We start from the raw sequence: 19,421 nt of genomic DNA, 5'->3' as shown, positions 1-19,421 counted from the left end.
TCAGCAAGCTCCGCCCTCCTATAGTCCATTTTCCATATTATCCAGATTTGAATATCTGAATATAATCTGATCTTGTCAAGCCCTTGCTTAAAACCCTCCCCTGGCTTTCCATAGCTCCTACGACAAACAAAATGACTACCTCTCTGCTGCAGATTACTTAGGCGGGGCCGACCCCACGCAAAGGCGCAAGCTTGCTGGGAGAGACTGCAAGCTGAGGGTCAGATCACAGACAGGCCTGGGCTCCAGGAAGCTGAAGCGCTGAGCACCATAGCCCTTGGGAGACTGCACAGAACAAGGAGTCGGGGCTGGGAACACCCTGTGTCTGAGATCCCCCACTGAAAGCTCTAGAGCAGGGGTCCCCAAACTTTTTACACAGGGGCCCAGTTCACCGTCCCTCAGACCGTTGGAGGGCTGGACTATAAAAAAAACTATGGCCTGACCAGGCAGTGGCACAGTGGATAGAGCGTCGGACTGGGATGCCGAGGACCCAGGTACGAGACCACGAGGTTGCCAGTTTGAGTGCGGGCTCATCTGGTTTGAGCAAAAGCTCACCAGCTTGGACCCAAGGTCACTGGCTCGAGCAAGAGGTCACTCGGTCTGCTGAAGGCCCACGGTCAAGGCACATATGAGAAAGCAATCAATGAACAACTAAGGTGTCACAATGCGCAACAAAAAACTAATGATTGATGCTTCTCATCTCTCTACATTCCTGTCTGCCTGTCCCTGTCTATCCCTCTCTCTGACTCTCTCTGTCTCAATTAAAAAAAAAAAAGTATGAAAAAAAAAACCAAAAAAAAAAACCCAACAAAAAAAACTGAACAAATCCCTATGCACTCTGCACATATCTTATTTTAAAGTAAAAAAACAAAACGGGAACAAATACAGTATTTAAAATAAAGAACAGGTAAATTTAAACCAACAAACTGACCAGTATTTCAATGGGAACTATGGGCCTGCTTTTGGCTAATAAGATGGTCAATGTCCGGTTCCATATTTGTCACTGCTAGCCGTAACAAGTGATATGACGTGCTTCCGGAACCGTGACGCATGCATCCTGCATCACCGGAAGTAGTACTGTACGTGAGCGACGCCGCGCTTTGTGGCACCAGCACATACAGTACTCCACACTGACCACCAATGAAAGAGGTGCCCCTTCCAGAAGTGCGGCGGGGGCCGAATAAATGGCCTCAAGGGGCCGCAGTTTGGGGACCCCTGCTCTAGAGGGAGGGCAAACTGGCCAAAGACACTACCGAGGAGTGAAGCCAGCAGATCTGAAGTCACAAGAGACATGAATGAACCAGAGTCTTCCTCTACCTATGGCCTGCTGTGTGGACAAGTCAGACAATCGACCTTAGCCAGTGCATGTGCCCCTGAAATTGTTTCCTTACATCCGAACAGAGACTACTAGGAGGGGGCTCCTCAAGACTGGGATCTGTCCACAGCGCCGCCCCCACCCTGGACAGGTACCCAAGGCACAGCTCTCTAGGTGTGACTGAAGGAGTAAATGACCCAGGAGGAGACTGAAGGGCCACAGGCAGGCCCTCAGAGCACAAAGGGGCCAGTCACCTCCACCATCGTCCTCCCGGAAGAACTCCTCGCTGTCATTGGCTGAATGAGATTTCTTCATCTCAGCAATCCGGTTCCGTGGCACCTTCCTCTTGAGGGACGGGGAAAAGAAGGTGGGCCGGTTGTTTCGCTCTGGGGTGGGGGGTGTACTGAAGGAGGTCACCTGAGGACAAAGAGCCGTAGTCACCAGAGCAACACACTGACCACCCGGGGTCCCCAAGCCCACTCACCTCCTGCCCTCAAACTAATATGGACACAGCACCAGAAGGCAGCACTGGGCTGAAGGAGAGGGGACTTGGCTGTGGTGACTGTCCCACCTCCTGAGTGCTACGTGGGCATTAGGGGATGATTTCAGAGCAGGGGCCAGCAGAACCACCTCTTGCAGACCTCGGACACTGACGGGGTTGTCCCAGTACAACCTGGCTGCTAAGGATGCTTAGGCACCTACCACAGGACAGGATCCACAGAACCTCCCATGAGACAGGACCCAGTATCAACCCTATCAGACCAACGAGGAACTACGGTGGACACCAACTCTGACTTGTCCAAGGCCACCCAGCAGAATGATGGCAAAACTGGGATTGGAACTTGGGTCTTCTGTCCCCTAAGGCTGGGCTCTGCACCCTGATTTCTTTTCTTGGCTAGTATGCCCCATGCCCCTCACCCCAGCATTCTTTCATAGACATGCTATGGCTAAATGTTCCATGCTTCTGTCCCCTCTTCTCTCTTCTAACCACACTGTCCAGTTCACCAAACATTCTCCACACTCTCTTGGGGCCAGGCAGGCACCACACTAAACACAGATAGGTACACGACATTGGTCCCTGCCCTCAAGGAGCTCACAGTCTGCTGGGGCAACAGACCCAGAAAGTGACAACCACAGACTGCATGTTGGCTGCTGAGACAGAAAAAGAGAAGCACAGGATACAGGGAAGCACAGAGGCAAAAGCCTGAGAAATCAGAAAAGGCTTCCTGGAGGAGATGCCGCTGGAGCTGGGTCTTGAAGGACGAGTAGGAGTTCGCCAGGTGAAGAAGGGGGGGAAGGGCGTTCCAGGCAGAGGGAACTTGGCCCATCTCCTCCCTCCTCCCCATGCAAACAAGAATCTGAGGAACAAGATGAGCTGGGACTGAGACTTCGGGAGCCCCATCAGCCTCCTCGTCATGGCTCCGACGTCCACCAAAGTCCCGGCGGCTGCTGGCTCCAGATGGTCCTCCCACAAGTCAGGGAAGGTTTTTAAAAGATAAAAAACAAACACCAGAAACCACAATACACACAGAATCTGCATTTGTCATGCGCTGATTACAAATTACACCCCCGTGGAAAAGGAGGGTAAGCAACAGTGAGCACAGAGGTGGGGCGGGGGGGGGGGGGGCTGAGCAGTCCCCAGGAGGTCAAATCCTGCCACTGACAGCTGTGTGGCCCTGGGAAGTCCCTCCTCTTGATCCCATGGCCACCCTGCTACTATCGGCCAGGGCCTTTCACAGGTATGGTCTCCTTCACCCCCCACAGCCTTCCTAAGAGGGTGATACATTCACTCCCATTATCAAGATGGGAAAATCAAGGCTCAGGCAGGTCTAGTAAATCACTGTTTTTCAACCAATGGTCCACAGACTGACTATAATCTTCATACGTCAGGGTGGTTAGCTCTTTTGCATACTGGCACGAAATTTCTGGCAGGCCGGCATCAGTCTGTGGAGCAGCAGTTGAAAAACAGTAACATATCTGTAATCATTCAGCAAACGACTGGCTGGAATTGGCACCCAGGTCTGTCCAGCCCAGAGCCCAGGCCTCACCTTCACAAGGATTTCACATAACACCTTTTGTCAGGGTCTCAGTGGGCAATTAGGACCAAGGAGAAAAATCAGGTTCCTTATCTCAGAAATGAGCTCAGAAACATAGACAACTTCTACTGCAATGAGTGAGAGAGAGGCCCTGGCCTGGGATGCTTATCCGCCTTTTTTTTTTTTTAAATACCATTTATTTAGTTCTGCTTATAGAACACATTCATTGCAGAAGATACACAACAAAAAAAGGTATAAAGAAGATAAAGAAGACCCCCCGCCAGCCACCTGGTTAATGCTATTTGACAGAATTAGAAACATGGCAAATACACTCTCCCTCAGCAGCCATCAGTGGCAAGGCATTATTTACATTCTTAAGAGTCCTTTCCCACATAGATCGCTGGCAAACCATCACTACAGGGGCTGCTCCCTGAGTACCCCCGAGGGCCAACCCTGTGCAGGTGCCTGAGGTGCAGCGGCTCCCCTGAGCTCCCAGCACAGAAAGGAGCAGGTGCTTTTACCCCATCTCAGGATGAGCAAACTGAGGCTCAGAGAAGAAAAGAGACTTGTCCAAAGGTCACGCAGCAGCAGCACCCAAATTCCAGCCCATGGTATCTCACCCTCATCCCCTTTCCTGGAGAGGCTAATAAGCATGGCTGCTGTTCTGCCCTAATATGCTAACTTACCTGTCCTGGTCCAAGACCCCCGTGGCTCTGAGCAGCCTCCTCTAGAAGACCCAAGTGGTGCAAAGCAGACTAGTGGGCTGAAGACTTTCTCCTGCCTAAGCCCTGGGCCCCACTGCAGGCTCTGGGAATAAAGCTGCTGCTGACCTGGGGTTGTACCCCTAGGAAGAATGGGAGCCTAGAAAGAATAGGGCTGCAAGGCTCAGTGCTATCACACCAGAGTCATGGGACCTGCAGCAGCATAAGCAAGTCTGGCAACGTTGGGTTCCTAGGTCTGGGGAGGAAAGCTAACTCCTACCCACAAGATTGCAGGTGGGCTCCCAGCAGCACACACCTTGTAAACAGTGGGCCAGGAAAAAGTAGAGCCAGACAACCCCGGGCCTCTGTGCTCTTTGACTGAACCTCACAGAACAGGAGGGGAGGCCAGCTCATCTTTGCCCCACCTCACTCAATGCAAAGGCCTTTCACCTGCCCACACTTGCCCAGCAGGTCCAATGAGGCAGGCGCCAGGACCTAGTAAACTCTGCCTGGCTGCAGTGACAGCTCCAGGGAAGCAGAAAGAGCTCTGGCCCAGGCACTAACCTGCTGTGTGACCCTGGGCAAGTGACTTGCCCTCTCTGAACCTCGGTGTCCTCAGCAGAGAGTTGGGGATAATGACACCTACCTCACTCGGGGCTGTAAGGATCAGGGCGATGATGGGAAGCAGATTCAAGGAACAGGAGGCCCCTACCCAAGTGGCGCAGCCCTTACCCGCTCATGCATGGGAGAAGCAGGGCTGGAGTCCTCTTCAGTCCCACAGGGGGACGTGTCACCAGTGGACACACGGCTGACTGCCATCTCCGCATGGCCCTTGCCCTGTGGCCCCTTCATGCGCACAAACTCCATGTTGTTGTACTTGTAGAAGCCAAATGACATCTTCTGTGCCATGCGGGCGGCCACGCTTACCTGTGGGCAGGTGGGAGATGGCCTGAGCCAGGCTGGTGGGGAGGATTTCCCTTGGGGACATGAGCAGCAAGCATGGCTATTCCTTAAGGATTAGTCTCCTCAGGGGGAGACTGCACCCCAGCTAGGACAGTGCTGAACACTTGGGGTCCCCAGCTGACACTCCCCTCGTTGCCTAATGAGCCACACCCACAGCAGGCCCAGGGCCAGGCTGGGAACACAAACCTAGCTCCAAGAAACTGAGCCTACCTCCCTGTTGCCCCTTCCCAAGTTTTGAGGAAGGCAAGCCTCAGGATGGTACCCAGCTCAGGAGAAGGGCCATCCACCTGGTTCCTCTCCCTTCAGGCCAGCCAGACAGGGGTTGACCTCAGGAGTGCTCTCACTTGGAGTGACCGTGAAGAACGTCACATAAAGTGTGCCCTAAATCACCTTAGCGGGACCCCAGGGCTGCAGGTGCTCTAAGGGGCAGTTACAGAAGGGATGGGGTGTCTCCCTAGGCCTACCCAGCACTCACCCTGTTGTCATACACTTTCTTGAGCGCCTCGTAGCGAATGGAGCCCTGAAAGATGACCCCCTGGAACGTGTTGGTTTTGTCACTGGCCACCAGCTCCACACAAACCATCTCTCCTTCCCCCACAGTCATGTCACTGAACACCTGGGGTGGGCACAAGGTAAAAAGGGGAACATCAACTGTTCACTGCCCACCACCTGCCTGGCCCAGCTCCATACACTCCCTCACTCACCAGCATTGCCCAGGAGAATGGCTCATAAAACCCATTTTGTAAATGAGAACACTGAGCCACAGCTGTCGAGATACCTGTGGCTACCCAGATCTCCTACCCTCCGCTGAGCCCAGCACTGGAAAAAGGACAGCCTAAATGCAGGGCAAGGGCATTGCATTGGGGGCGTTCGTGACTGTGACTCTGGGGGATGTACTCCCCTAGGACTGTCCCTCATCACACTTCCAGGCTAAGGAGCCAGGCAGTTTATAAGGACTGTGCGGCCCACACTCCAGGGTCTCCCTCACTCTGGCAGTGGGCTCCAGACCCTCCTGCCCCGCTCTAACAGACCTAGATTCAAACTTCAGCTTGACGGATGAATGAGTGGTGTGAGCCTGGAGGAGCACTTAGCCCCTGAGCCTACGGGGCTTCAAGACACCATCAAATCCAGGAGGCTCTGGAAGCCACGCCCCCTTCCTCTGGAGGTCTCCAGGGCCTGGCCTGGCCTGACCCCAGCACAAGTGCAGCTGCAGGTGTAGCCGGTTCTTCCCAGCACGTTTCCCAGGTGAGTCACCCTTTGCTTTGGGACCCAGTTTTCCCAACCTTAAAACAAAAGTGTAGCTCGATAAATTCCAAAGCCCCACCCTTCTGACACCTTAGCATCCCAAGCCTGGGCAGAGTGGGTACAACATAGGCAAGGAGGAGTTTATGTATAGAGTTTAATGGCTAATGACCCCTCCTGCTGGGGCAGCACTTTTTATTCTTTTAATTGATTTTAGAGAGTGAGGAAGGGAGAGAGACAGAAACATCTATCTGTTCCTGTCTGTGCCCTGACTGGGGATTGAACCCACAGAATTTGTGTATCGGGACGTTCTAACCAACCAAGCTATCTGGCCAAGGCTGGGGCAGCACTTTTGTAGGCGTTGACAACGCCACCCCTTTGATCTACAACTCGGAGAGTAAGTAGGACAAGTGATCACGATTTTATAGGTAGAAGAACTGAGGCTCCGAGCGAGGGGGCTCACTTGCCCCACATCCCACATCAGGAAGAGTGGAGGCCATGGTGGTAGTAGTTCAGATCCGTCCCTGTTCCCAGTCACCCCTGCCTTCCTGCAAGGGGGGTGGGCCTGAAGAGGGGATACGAGAGGGGCTCACCTCCTCGAAGCTGTCGATCATGAAGAAGATGTTGGGGTAGCTGATCTTGGACTCCTCCCCTTTGCTGTCCATGGGGTGTTTACTGGGGGACGCAAACACTTGCTGAAAGAAAAGAGATTTAAGGACAGAGTGAGGCCCCACCCTGCACCCAGGCCCAGAGTCACTCAACTAGGTGGAACGTGTTATCCAAGGCATGGGTAGCCATGGTTACACTGCTCAGAGGCAGGCCAAAGCAGAAGGAACATGTCTGGAAGGATGATCTGGTTCTGTGCTCTGTGCACTGGACTTAGAACCTAGGAGCTGATGGGTTTCTGGAGTCAGACTCAGACTTCCCAGGCAGGAAAGTGAGAAAGGGGACTTGGCTCTTCAAAACAAACACTGGGCCTGACCTGTGGTGGCGTAGTGGGATAAAGCGTAGAGACCTGGAACACTGAGGTCGCCTGGTCGAAACCCTGGGCTTGCCTGGTCAAGGCACATATGGGAGTTGATGCTTCCTGCTCCTCCCTCTTCTTTCTCTCTCTCTCTCTCTCTCTCTCTCTCTCTCTCTCTCCTTCTTTCCCTCTCTCTCTCCCCTCTCTGAAAATTGAATAAATAAAGTCTTAAAAAAAAAACCACTGGGCAGCTGGGGGCTGCCACTTCCGGGCCCAGCTGGCAGCTGGGAGGCGGGGCTCTCGCCTGAGGCTCACCTGGGACTTCTTCTTATGGATGTGAATATCACCTATGTCTGAGCGCGTGCACACGGCACAGGTCACCATGTAGTCCAGCTGTAAGAAAGCACAAGACCATGCATGGAGGACTCTGCTCTCCCTCAGTGCCTACCAACTGCCCTGCTCCTGGAGCCCTGCCCTGCTCCCCACTCCCATACCTTTTGCAGGATGAGGTTCAGACAGACGCTCTCCTCCCAGTCAATGTCAGGGTCTCCTAGGCCTGGCAGCTTTTTGGAGTCCCGCCGGTACACCTCCACCTCCACCTCGGGCTCAGTCTCAGCCGGCTACAAGGCACGGGGCAGAAATGAGTCGGCCTCACCATGGCATCTGGCGCTTTTTCTCGGACCACTGCACCAGCAGTAGACTACAACCTTGCCCTCAGTTTCTAGCTATGAGACCCAGAGTTAATCAAGAATGAGCCTCTGCGATTGTCCCTGGGGCCCTGCAGACGTGCGTGGGGGGTGGGGAACCCAGCATCCTGTTCAACCTACACTCCCACTCCCCGACCCACCAACAAGCAGCCCATCCGCTCACTCACCCACCTCCCCCACTAGCTAGTGCAGGAAGCCCGCAGGTTGCTATGGCGACTGGGTACCAGCTCTGCTGGCTGCAGGATGGGAAGGGGGCGGGAAGCAGTCTGGGCTTGCCGCAGAGGGCCTGCAGTGCGCAGGAGCTGCAGAAGACCCGCAGTGCGCAGGTGCCAAAAAGGGCCCACATTGCGCCTCCCAAAGGGCTTTCCTTTCTTTTTGTTCTTTTGAATGGTGGGGGCAGGAAGCTACCTGGGAAGCTGCCATCTGGGTTTCCCACACACCTTTCCCACCCACCGTGCACCCCCTAGACCCATGGGGCCTCCTCAGATTGCGTCAGCCCCTTGTCCTCCAAACACCATGGCGAGACATGCAGGGTCCACTCTGACAAGCGCTGTCCCATGTGCCTGGCACACCCCTCTCGCTTCTCTTCCCCTGTTCCTCCACACAGAATGTCCTCAGCCCACTGCTGTCCTTCTCTCTGTCCTACAACACTCCAGCAGGATGTCACTTCCTCCTCTTTGTGGGCTCCCCCACCTGCTCCCCATTCTTCCCACCATTGCAGCACAGATGCTCTGTATCACTGGCTACTCTGCCTGTCCCAGCAGACTGGGGGTTCCCCGAGGACAGGGCCAGGTATGAGTCATTTCTGTACACAGCTCACTGTGGTTGGTCAATGGAACATTCTAGCACATCAACAGCTGGAATGACACATGCTTCCCATGGACTCGGGCTCCCATCACTGACCTCAATGCCTTCCAATCTTCAGGAGAGTTTACACAGGGCCCTGCACCCTTCTGTTCCACATTGCTCAGCCCTCCACCCAGGGAACCTCTCTCCCCCCAGGTAAGAGCCACACCCACCCATCCCTTCCCCTGCCCACCAGGCCTCTCCCTTTTCCTGCCTGCCCTCCTGGAGAAGGCTAGGCTGAGTCAGGCTAAGAAAACCTCCTTGCCTGACCTGGGGTGGTGTGGGGAATAAAGAGCCGACCTGGAATGCTGAGGCTGCTGGTTCGAAACCCTAGCCTTACCTGGGTCAAGGCACATTCGAGAAGCAACTACTACGAGTTGATGCTTCCTGCTCCACACCCCTTTTCTCTCTCTCTCTCTCCTCTCACAAAAATCAATAAAAAAAATTTTTTTAATTAAAAAGAAAGAAGAAAAACCTCCTGGACCAGAGCTGGGCCTCTCCTCGCACTGAAATTCTAGGGACAGCTGACAGTGTCTCAAAGGCATCTTCTTAAAGCCTCCGGCTGCAGCAGACTGCCTTTGGGAAAAGACCAAGATTTTGCAAAAAAGACCCTGTCTACAATTTGAACTCCAGTAGATGCAAACAGATCAGAGGGGTGATACCCCCCCACACTTCTCTGGCCTGTCACTCAGGTCTCCTGCTGCTCCCTCCAGCATCAGGCTAGCTCAAGGCTCTGTCCTAGGCCTCTCTGTCACCCCTCCACATCTCCCTCATCTTCCCACAGGCTCCTAGGGCCCCAGGGACCTTCCGTGTACCAATAATCCCAAACCTCTCTCTGTCCCTGACCTCTCGGCTGAGTTTCAGATAAGTGATCCACTGCCTGGAAGACATCACCACATGCACCTCCAACCAACTCAACCCGCCCAACACTCAATGCCTCTGCTGCTGTCTCCCCTTCCGTGAGGGCTCCATACTCACCTGGGCCCGAGTCAGAGACCGGGCTGTCAGGCCAAGTCTCTCCCTGCCCCAGTTTAGTCTCTTAAGGACTGGGGTTAAGCCCATGTTCCCGGAACCATTTGATCACCTGTCTGCACCCTGCTCCCTCCCCCTGGTTCAACCACCCTACTGGACAGCGCCCCCATCTCCAGCTTGGCTCTAACCCTCCCCAGCCCTCCATCCACTGCCTGAGAGCTGGCTGAATGAAACTCTGACCATGTCCCCTTTCTCAGTGTATCAGGTTCAATGGTTTTTCCCTGGGCGTTGGGGGTATCACGCAAACTCTTGGACATGGCTTCAGTGCCCCTGTGATCTGGTCCCTGTCTCCCTCGTTTCCTGTGTTCCTCCCCTTCTACACTGCAACTGCATAGAACCACTAGCAATACGTGAACGCATGGGGATTTTACGCACTGTCAGGCCCTCCATTAGGGCCATTGACCCCTGCTGGGGAACACCTTTCCCTTCCATTAACACTCATTTCACCCAAGTGGCTCTGCTGACCACTCCCCTTCCTTTTGGTCACTATATTTACCACACTCTGATACACTTCTGGGTCCCAGTGACAGCACAGTAACACTGCCAGCTGCTTACACACACACCAGCTGAAGGCCAGGGGATCCAGGCTAACCCTTGGATCTTACTACAGGTCACGAAGCTCAGCCAGACTAGCTGTATTGCAGGGGCCTGGCATGGCAGGGAAGTCACCATACCTCCTGTGCAGCAGACACCACATCTGTCCATTTGCAGAAAGCCTATTCTGCATGTGTCGGGCTCAAAGAGCAAACACACGGCCAGGGCTCCAGGTGGCTTGACATACAAACCACAGTTAACAAGCCACAGCCCCTGCAAGGGTCAGGCCACTGGACCCAGACCTGGGCAGGCCGGGAATTCCAGGGCTGCCTCCACAGCCTCCCATCATTTGTGTTTAAAGGAAAACCATGCATTTCCCAGTTTGGCATATTTGCTTGAACATTTTACAAACTACTGAAGCTTCTGAAAAACAGGAGGAAATATGAAAAGTTTGTTTCATTAACTCCTCTACACACTTAAATTTAGTAGGTAAAAAACCTCAGGCGAGTCAGGCCATCTCTGAGTTCTCGGTTTCCTCATCTGTAAGACAGGGATAATAACATCTGCCTGTTGAGTTGCTGGGAGGACACAGTGAGATCAAGAAGTGGCGAACTCAGGACTGTGCATGTCTGTGGTCTGGGCCACTGAGTGGTCGACATCACCATCATCATCATCATCATCCTCACAAAGCCAGGTCATCCTGTCCATGGCCAAGGAGGACCCTGTACACTGGATTCAAGGCTTGCTCTACCATTTATTTACTAATTATGAGATTCTCGTCAAATCATCCAGCCTCTGAACCTCAGTTTCCTCAAAGGGACAATAATGATAATATTGCTGCCTTTTAGGGTCACGGTGAAGGTTAATAATGATGTACACCACGCTCAGCACATCCCACCATCAGCAAGCACGTGTGACTGTCTCCACACAGTTCCTGCCACACAGTAGGTGCTTGATGAACCTCATTTCCCCCCATTTTGACATGCACAAGGACTGCAAGGAGGCCACCTCACTCGCCAAGAGCAGATTCATAGAGATGTTTGGCTGGGGCCACAGGGGTTCACTCACCTTCCTCCCATCAACACTGCTCTCGCTGCCTGAGAACGCCAGTTTCCGGTGCACATAGAAGAGCATGTCATCCTGCCGTGGCGCCCACTTCTCCATGAAGTAGGTGGAGAACATCCAGGTCCAGAAGACAATGCGGTCATCCTTAAAGCACCCTGCAGAGAGAGGCCAGAGAGCAGTGAGAAAGGATGTGTCAACCGGGCCCTCACCGTGTGACCTTGGCCAAGCCCTGTCCCCCTCCATCCCCACCCCACCTCCAACCTGCATTTCTGGACAGAAATCTGCCGGGGTTCTGTGCTGTCCAGAGCCCCTTTCTCCCTCACCACCCCCACCATGGGGCAGCCAGAGAGGCTCAGGGACACCTTCCAGGGGGCCCAATTCTCCACCCAGTGGTGGCCCAAAGCCCCAACTTCCAGCCCCATGGCTGGGTGGACTCCAGCATGAGGATGAATCAGCAGCTCCAGTGGAAAGACCTAATGAGAGGGAACGTCACCGGGCTGTCTGGGCTGCAGCAGGATGAGCTGTGGAGGGGCAATCGTCATCAGACAAGCACCACCCTCTGCCAGCATTCCCTGCCCCCACCTCAGGCTGCAGCAATCCCCATGGAGAATCCAATTTAAAGGAACAGCCACCCCTTTACCAACCAATCTCAGCCACAGGCAGAAAGCAGGAAAGGCATGCACAACCCCCTCACCCCTGCACAACAGGGCCTTTCAGCATGCCAGGTTTATTCTTGCTTGGTCTTCACGGGGACTCTGCTTTTTGACAAATAGTATGTCTTTATGATAAACAAATCTTTATCATAATGCTTCCTGCACAAGGAGAAAAAGCCTCCAGGCTCTAGTAGGAAAGACCAGGTTTCCATTCTAGCTCTGCCACTTGCTCTGTGACAGCAGGCAAGCAGCTTGGCCTCTCTGATCCCCAGGTCCCTTGTGGTGAATGTGGACAGACAGTGACCATGGGCATGAAGAGCCCTTGCCTGGCACAGATGGGGATCAGCAAAGCTGGGTTTCCTCCCTTTCCAGACAGATCCAAGGATATTTCAAAACACACTTCAGAGCTATTCCTTATTGTCCTAAAATATTCAATTGTTGCTGGTTTTCCTCTCTGTCTCAGAAGATACTTTACCATTGTGACCTAGTGCTCATACTTCGGTGCAGGAAGGACCTGACCTAATCCCGACACTTAGAGACAGGAACCAAGGGCCAGGGGCTGCCAAGACCCACTCTTGCCCTCACAGGCAGTTCAGTGGCCCAACTAGGACTGGCTCAAGCCCTTTCTTCCTGGAGGTCAGCCATTAGGTTCTGGAAGACTGAGTCCATTCAGAAAACCCCAGGCTTAATTAATTTTTCCCATACCACTGCCAAAGAACCCAGGCTTCAAACTAGCCCCTGCCCTCTGCCCTCTGCTAGGCTGCTGGCTATCCTGGACCCCAACCACTCCCACATCTTGGCTGGCTCCTGAGGGAGGAAACAGAAGGGGTCTTCTCAGTCATAGTTAGGTCAGCCTGATTAACCTAAATGCAGCGTGTCAGCCTCAGAGGGCAAAGGCAGGAAGCCTGCAGGAACAACAACCATCTCCCAGACTCCCAGGAGCCAGATGGAACAGAGCAGGCATCTTCTCTTTGAAAATTCCTGCCACACTTTTACAATAGGCAACGCCCAGTTCACGCCATTACAGATCCCATTACAGATCCCCAGCAAAATTAAGCAAAGGTGCTATGTTTATTCCTAGATAAAAGTTGAACTGACCCCATAATTTTAACTTTTAGCTCTCTCTGAGCCCAGAGCCCAGCAGATGGCCTTATATACTAAACACTCAAAGACTGCTTCCTAGTCCCACAGAGGCCTGGAAGCAACTTTGGCCATGATGAGCAGGGATTGGTGACTCAAAATCCCACCACTGGCTACAGAGAGGACAGAGTTCACCATCTACATCATTCCTCAGGTCTAAGCACTGCCCTTCCTTAGGAGATCTCTTTTTTAATTTAATTTTTATTTTAAATTTTATTTATTCAGAATATTTTAGAGAGGTGGGGGGGGGGAGAGAGAGAGAGAAGGGCAAGGAGAGGAGCAGGAAGATCAATTCCCATATGTGCCCTGACCAGGCAAAGCCAGGGTTTAGAACCAGTAACCTCAGTGTTCCACGTTGATGTTTTAGCTGCTGCGCCACCACAGGTCAGGCCTTAGTTTTATTTTTATTGATTAATTTGAGAGAGACAGAGGGAAGGAGAGAGAAACATTGATCTGTTGTTCCACTTATTTATCCCAATGGAGGTCCTCTCATTAAATCTCACTAGCCCCCTATTGTTACTGCCCTATTTCATAGAAGAAATGACTCTCAAGGTTAATGGATATGCCCAAGTTCACAGAGATAGAAGCTGGTAGGTCCTTAGACCTGTCACACCCTGCACTTGGAATCTTGGAAAAGGCAATGAGCTATGCTCACAACCTGTTCAACTGATGGAACCAGACAACTGATACAAACTATTCAGCGGGGCTGGCGTACCCCAGGGCAGGAAACTGAAGGGGTTCTTGGGTAGGGGAGGATGAGGAGTCTGGTTTCAGGAATGCAGTGCTAGAGTTGACAAATGTATGCTCAATTTGCTCTCTAGTGTCCACATACCCAGCAAGGGCCTGTCACAGTGGGGTCCACGCAGGGTGTACCACTTCCCTGCCTTATAGTGCTGAGAAAAACCACTTCACAATTCCCCCCACCCCCACCACCATTAATGAGTAAAGTCTGCAGGCCCCAAGAGTCTGAACCAGATTGCCCACCAGTATTTACTCCTAAAGCGAAGGTTCAGTTCACACAGGAATCCTGGGGCCCAGACCCTGATGGTTGTTGGTCCATGGGCCACACTCATCTCAGTGGGATGATGAGAGGTCCAAAGCTGGTCTCATCACACATATGCTCCTTGCCAAAACTCCCAGCAGCCACGTGGTCATCAAAAAGCCCTGGCTGGATAGCTTGGTTGTTAGAGCATAATTTCAAAGCACAGAGGTTGTTAGTTCCATCCCTGGTCAAGGCACATACAGGAACAGATGAATGTTCCTATCTCTCTCTCTCTCTTCCTGCCTCTATCACTAAAATCAATCAACAAAAAAAATTTTTTAGCCTGACCTGTGGTGGCGCAGTGGATAAAACGTCAACCTGGAACGCTGAGGTCGCTGGTTCAAAACCCTGGGCTTGCCTGGTCAAGGCACATATGGGAGTTGATGCTTCCAGCTCCTCCCCCTCCTCTCTCTCTGTCTCTCTCTCCCTCTCTGTGTCTCTCTCTCTCCTCTCTAAAAATGAATAAATAAAATATTTTAAAAAAATTTTTTTAATTAAAAAAATAAAGAAAAAGAAAGCCCTGGCTGCCACACACACCAAAGTCCCCCGCACCCTGACTGTGAGCACCGACCCGAGCCGGTGCCGCCTCCGCTGGGACACTCCAGCCGTCACTTCCACTCCTGCCTGATGTTTATCCTCCACACCCAGCTGTAGGACCTTCAAAGATCTTTTCCTGTCCCCTAAGAACGTTCCCACTGAATTCAGAACAGAATCTAAAGAATTCTTACACAGCACCCACCCCTCGTTCCTCCCCAGCCACTGCCACTCTGGCCTCCCCTGGAGGCTGACCATGTGAGCACATGCCAGCCACAGGGCACCGACCCTGTTCCCCTCCCCGCTCCAGTCTCTGCCCTGGAGCCTCACCCTGGCAGCTCCTCCTGTCACTCAGTCTCAGTTTTAGTGTCACCTCTTCAGAGAGCCTTCCTGACCCTCGTCCTTCCTGTCATAACACCTTGTTTGACTGCTATCATAACCTTATCATTACCACCTGGTGTGTTTCCTTCTGTGTTCCTGTCTGTCCTTCACTGTGTGAAACCACCCAGGATAGGGAGTTGTCTTGCTTGCTATCAGATCTTGGCACCTACAACAGTGCCAGGTACACAGCAGGTGCTCAATAAATGCTGGTTGGAGAAATGGGTTATCCCAACTGTCATTGTGGGCTGAGAAAGTGCAACTAGAGAGGAAAGGAGGACACCCAGAAAGGGGGACTGTTCACCAGCCATCCAAATCCCCTGCTGCCCCTGCATGCCTAGCACCTGCATTAGAAGGCCCATGCCAATGAGCTCCAAAAGGAACAACAGACTTAAAACTTTGCTGCAGGCTGTGGAATACTATGCAAGTATGGTCACTAATGTGATGTGTTAGTCCCAAATGACAAACTCAACAGGAAGAAACTCAAACTGTGTCAGGGAAACACGCGGGCACACACGTGCTCTAACAGAAGGCGCAATCCTTCCCGCAAAGTAGGTACAGACATTCAAGACGAAGGACAGCCAGGACAGCTGCCAGAAGGGGCCGCACTGCCACACCAAGAAGCATGGATGGAACAAACGATGGAACCACCTCCACACCCAGGGCACTCAAAGTTTAAAAGCAAGAAGAGAGGTCACAAAGGTCAAGAGCTGCCCTCCTAAACATTCAAAATTCCCTTTATGCCCAAGAAATCAAAGGAACATAAAAGCCCAGGGAGAGAAATCCCAACAAATGAGTGCGGACTAACATATAAAAAGTTCACATCATAGCAAATTATGAACAAAAGTGTATAAGACCCTGCTAGAAAATTGCTAAAATACAAAAACAGGTCATTGACCAAAGGGAAACACAACTGCGTAACAAAATGTGGAAAAATATTGATTTTCCTAGTAATTAAAATTTCATATTAAAAAAATAAGTTGACATTTTAAGAGGGCAAACTGGATATTTTAAAAATACCACTTAGGAAAACTGGCTGATTCTTACAAATTAAACATATATCTACCAACAATTCGGCCACTGCTAGGTACTTACCTACAAAAAATGAAGCGTGTGTCTATACAAACATTCCTGGAAGCTTTATTCATAATAGCCCTGAATTTGAAACCAAGAGAATGGACAAACGGAACATGGCATAGCCACTCAATGGACGATTACTGGCTATAAAGCAAACCACTGTGCCACACTGTACAATAGATAAATCTCAAAATCGTCATGCTGAGTGAGAGAAGCCAGGAACAAAAGGCTACATACTATATGATCAGAGTCACATGATGTTTCAGAAAAGGCAAACTACAGTAATCAAAACAGATTGGAGGTTACCTTCAAATGTTCTGTTTCTTGATTGTGGTGGTGAGTGCACAGGTTCATAGAGCTATCAAAATGTTTGCTTTACCTGAATACAACTTATTTTACATAAATTATACTCCAGTACAGTTGATAAAATGTTATAATAGCTGAAGCTATCCGTGATGTATTTAGCTGGAAACTCTAGTATATGCTAGAGGACCAAAATCATTATATTCTTTGTGAAAATCAAATGAGTATATTCCTGTTTCCATGACTCTGCCTTAGAGAGGAGAAATAAAGACTACAAAAATGAAGCCTTCTGCACAAAGATGTTTCTACATTATCAATGCCCGCACAGCACAGTGGTTCACGGGACCCTGCACTGCTCCTTCTCACATCCTTGTCTGCAGGGTGGCCTGTTCGGATGAGGTCCCTGGATCCCAAACCTCCCAATATCACAATAACTGTGTGTGAATAAACACATGAGGGGTAATGACCCCCATGTGAACTGAGAAATCAGCACTTTCACCCACAGGTGAACCCCTCCTGGAGGCCTGATGAACAAGAAATCCCCTGGGTGACAGCTCTAGGAGCTGCCACTCCAGCAGAGAGCTCCCTAACCTCTAGACTTGCTCTGCCTTGTCTTCCTGCTATCTGGCCTCCTAGGCAGCAGGGTTTCCTGGGCCTGGAATCCAGTGGAAGCACTTATAGGAGACATGCTGTCAGTTCCCTGACGGTGAGCCACTCACTTGGGCAGCACCAAGGACAGCTCCATACCGCAGGCAGGCTTTACTGGCTGGGCTGGGGTCCTAGGCAGCAGCCAGGATTATAATCTCCTCTCATTCCTGGTACTTATCTTCTATAAAATAGCCACGGACACACAATTAGCCAATATCAAAATGCCAGCTCCTAGGAGAAATAAAGGGCTAGGTTCCTTCAAGCCTATGGTCACAACAATATTTTTGTCTGCCAATCAACACATAACCTGGTTGTATGTGTGTTTCTGTTTAAAGACCCCTTGTTTAATATATGGTTGATTCATTAACAATGAACTCTAGGCCCCAGCACTATAACTCGTGCCTGGACAAAGTTCACTAACACGGACTTTCTCCCTAGCTCCCATCACAGCCTCCCTGGCTTGCAATTAGGCAGCACTTCAAGCACTATGCTGATTCAATCAGCATGTCACCAACATGAAGCACAGAAATGCAAAACACACCGCATTAAGTAGACAATGGGAAGAACCCTTGTTTACAGCAGGAGCTGAAACAAAAGGAAGACCCCCCCCCCATTCCACCTTAGCTGGGACACATATCTATATCAGAGGACTCAAATGTTTCACCATTCTGTATGTCTGCAATGAACCTCAAAAGCACCCTAAGTACTGATTTGGTCTTAGGGGTAAATTTTGGCAAATGAACAAGTTTGCAAACACAGGAATAATGAGGACGGATGGCACCAGGTAAACTGGGATCCAGCTGCCGCCCCAGTGAGTGGCACCACCTTCAAACTTCAGAACTGGAAGGACTTTTGTAAAGGGGCAGTATCAGGGATGAAGAGATGGCACAGAGTTACATGAGGACTAGAACCTGTACCTCCCTCGCCCCGTCCAAGGCTCTGGGACTATGCTGCCTCAGGTTCTATAAACTTCTGAATGACACTGAATGGGTGACAACAGTGTTAACAGCTCAACAGTACAGGCAGACCTCAGAGATTACGGTTTGGTTGCAGATAACCGCAATAAAGCACACACTGCAGTAAAGCGAGTCATCAGCGCTTACTGGTGGGAAGGTCTTGCCTTCAATTTGTAAAAAAATGCAGTACCTATGAAGTGCAGTGAGCAAGATGCAGTAAGATGTGGTCTGCCTGCACTGGCTAAGGCATGCAGAGCGTGAGCTAGAGTTTAAGAGTAGACTTGATTCACATTCTTGATCATTGCCTACTTAGGTAAGTCACTGAACCTCGTTTGTTCTGCACTCCACAGTTTACAAAGCCCTTCCAGTTGTGACCTCTTCAGATTCTCAGGGCAACTTGGTAAGGTGGGGATAACCTGGAAATAACCTCAGTTAAACTTAAAACTTCAGCCTTCAGTTTAAAGATAAGGCAAATAAGTAAAGCCGCCTTGGAATCCAGTGGCTCACTGGCATTTGGGACTCAAACCCAGCCCCCCCCCCCCGGTTCTTTCCAAGGTCCCACACACAGACATATGTAGGACAGGAGTCTTCTGGCCACTTTATATATGAGGAGACTGAGGGGATCTTCAGATCACCTGGTGGGCAGCCAGAAAATCAACTCAGGCTTCTTCTAAATCTTCCCGCTACATGTCCAAGCCCCAGGAACAGCCCTGCCCTTGCCCTGACCCTACACTCTGATAGGGGGGGCGGTGACAGTGGCCTTCTGAGCTCTGACATACTGTGATACCAGGAAGGATGTCCGGATGAGTATGCAGTGTGGGCTCCAGTTCCCAGCAAGTGGCAATTTAATATAATTAAATTACTTTCTACAGAAGTGATTCTTTAAATGTATACTGGAAAAGAAGGGAACTTTTATATCTAACAAGGTTTCCCACATTAATGCAATCACAATACACAGTTAAGGGAAGCCTTTGTTAGGCTAGAATTTTTTTTATTTTTATTTTTAATTTTTATTTATTCATTTTTTTTAGAGTGGAGAGGGAGAGACAGAGAGAGGAGAGACAGGGAGAGAAAAGTGGGGGAAGAGCTGGAAGCATCAACTCCCATATGTGCCTTGACCAGGCAAGCCCAGGGTTTCAAACCAGTGACCTCAGCATTTCCAGATCGACGCTTTATCCACTGCGCCACCACAGGTCAGGCTTGTTAGGCTAGAATTTAAGAGTAGACTTGATTCACATTCTTGATCATTGCCTACTTGGGTTAAGTCACTGAACCTGACAGACTTTGT

The 19,421-nt window shown here is 51.1% G+C and overlaps 1 protein-coding gene across 1 annotated transcript in view; it reads right to left on the bottom strand.

Moving 5' to 3' along the window:
• KIAA0930 (KIAA0930 ortholog) overlaps positions 1 to 19,421 on the bottom strand; it is a 46,910-nt gene that overhangs the window by 7,463 nt on the left and 20,026 nt on the right. Inside the window, exons 2-8 of the mRNA XM_066255555.1 lie at positions 11,406 to 11,557; positions 7,713 to 7,838; positions 7,534 to 7,611; positions 6,848 to 6,949; positions 5,488 to 5,628; positions 4,782 to 4,976; positions 1,567 to 1,729 (exon numbers count right to left, since the gene is read on the bottom strand). Of these exons, the coding sequence (XP_066111652.1) occupies positions 1,567 to 1,729; positions 4,782 to 4,976; positions 5,488 to 5,628; positions 6,848 to 6,949; positions 7,534 to 7,611; positions 7,713 to 7,838; positions 11,406 to 11,557 (957 nt within the window). The remainder of the gene's footprint in view (positions 1 to 1,566; positions 1,730 to 4,781; positions 4,977 to 5,487; positions 5,629 to 6,847; positions 6,950 to 7,533; positions 7,612 to 7,712; positions 7,839 to 11,405; positions 11,558 to 19,421) is intronic.

The sequence above is a fragment of the Saccopteryx bilineata genome, chromosome 1 (genome assembly GCF_036850765.1).
Source record: "Saccopteryx bilineata isolate mSacBil1 chromosome 1, mSacBil1_pri_phased_curated, whole genome shotgun sequence".
NCBI classification, from domain to species: Eukaryota; Metazoa; Chordata; class Mammalia; order Chiroptera; family Emballonuridae; genus Saccopteryx; species Saccopteryx bilineata.
This window is presented reverse-complemented; position numbering and strand designations above follow the sequence as displayed.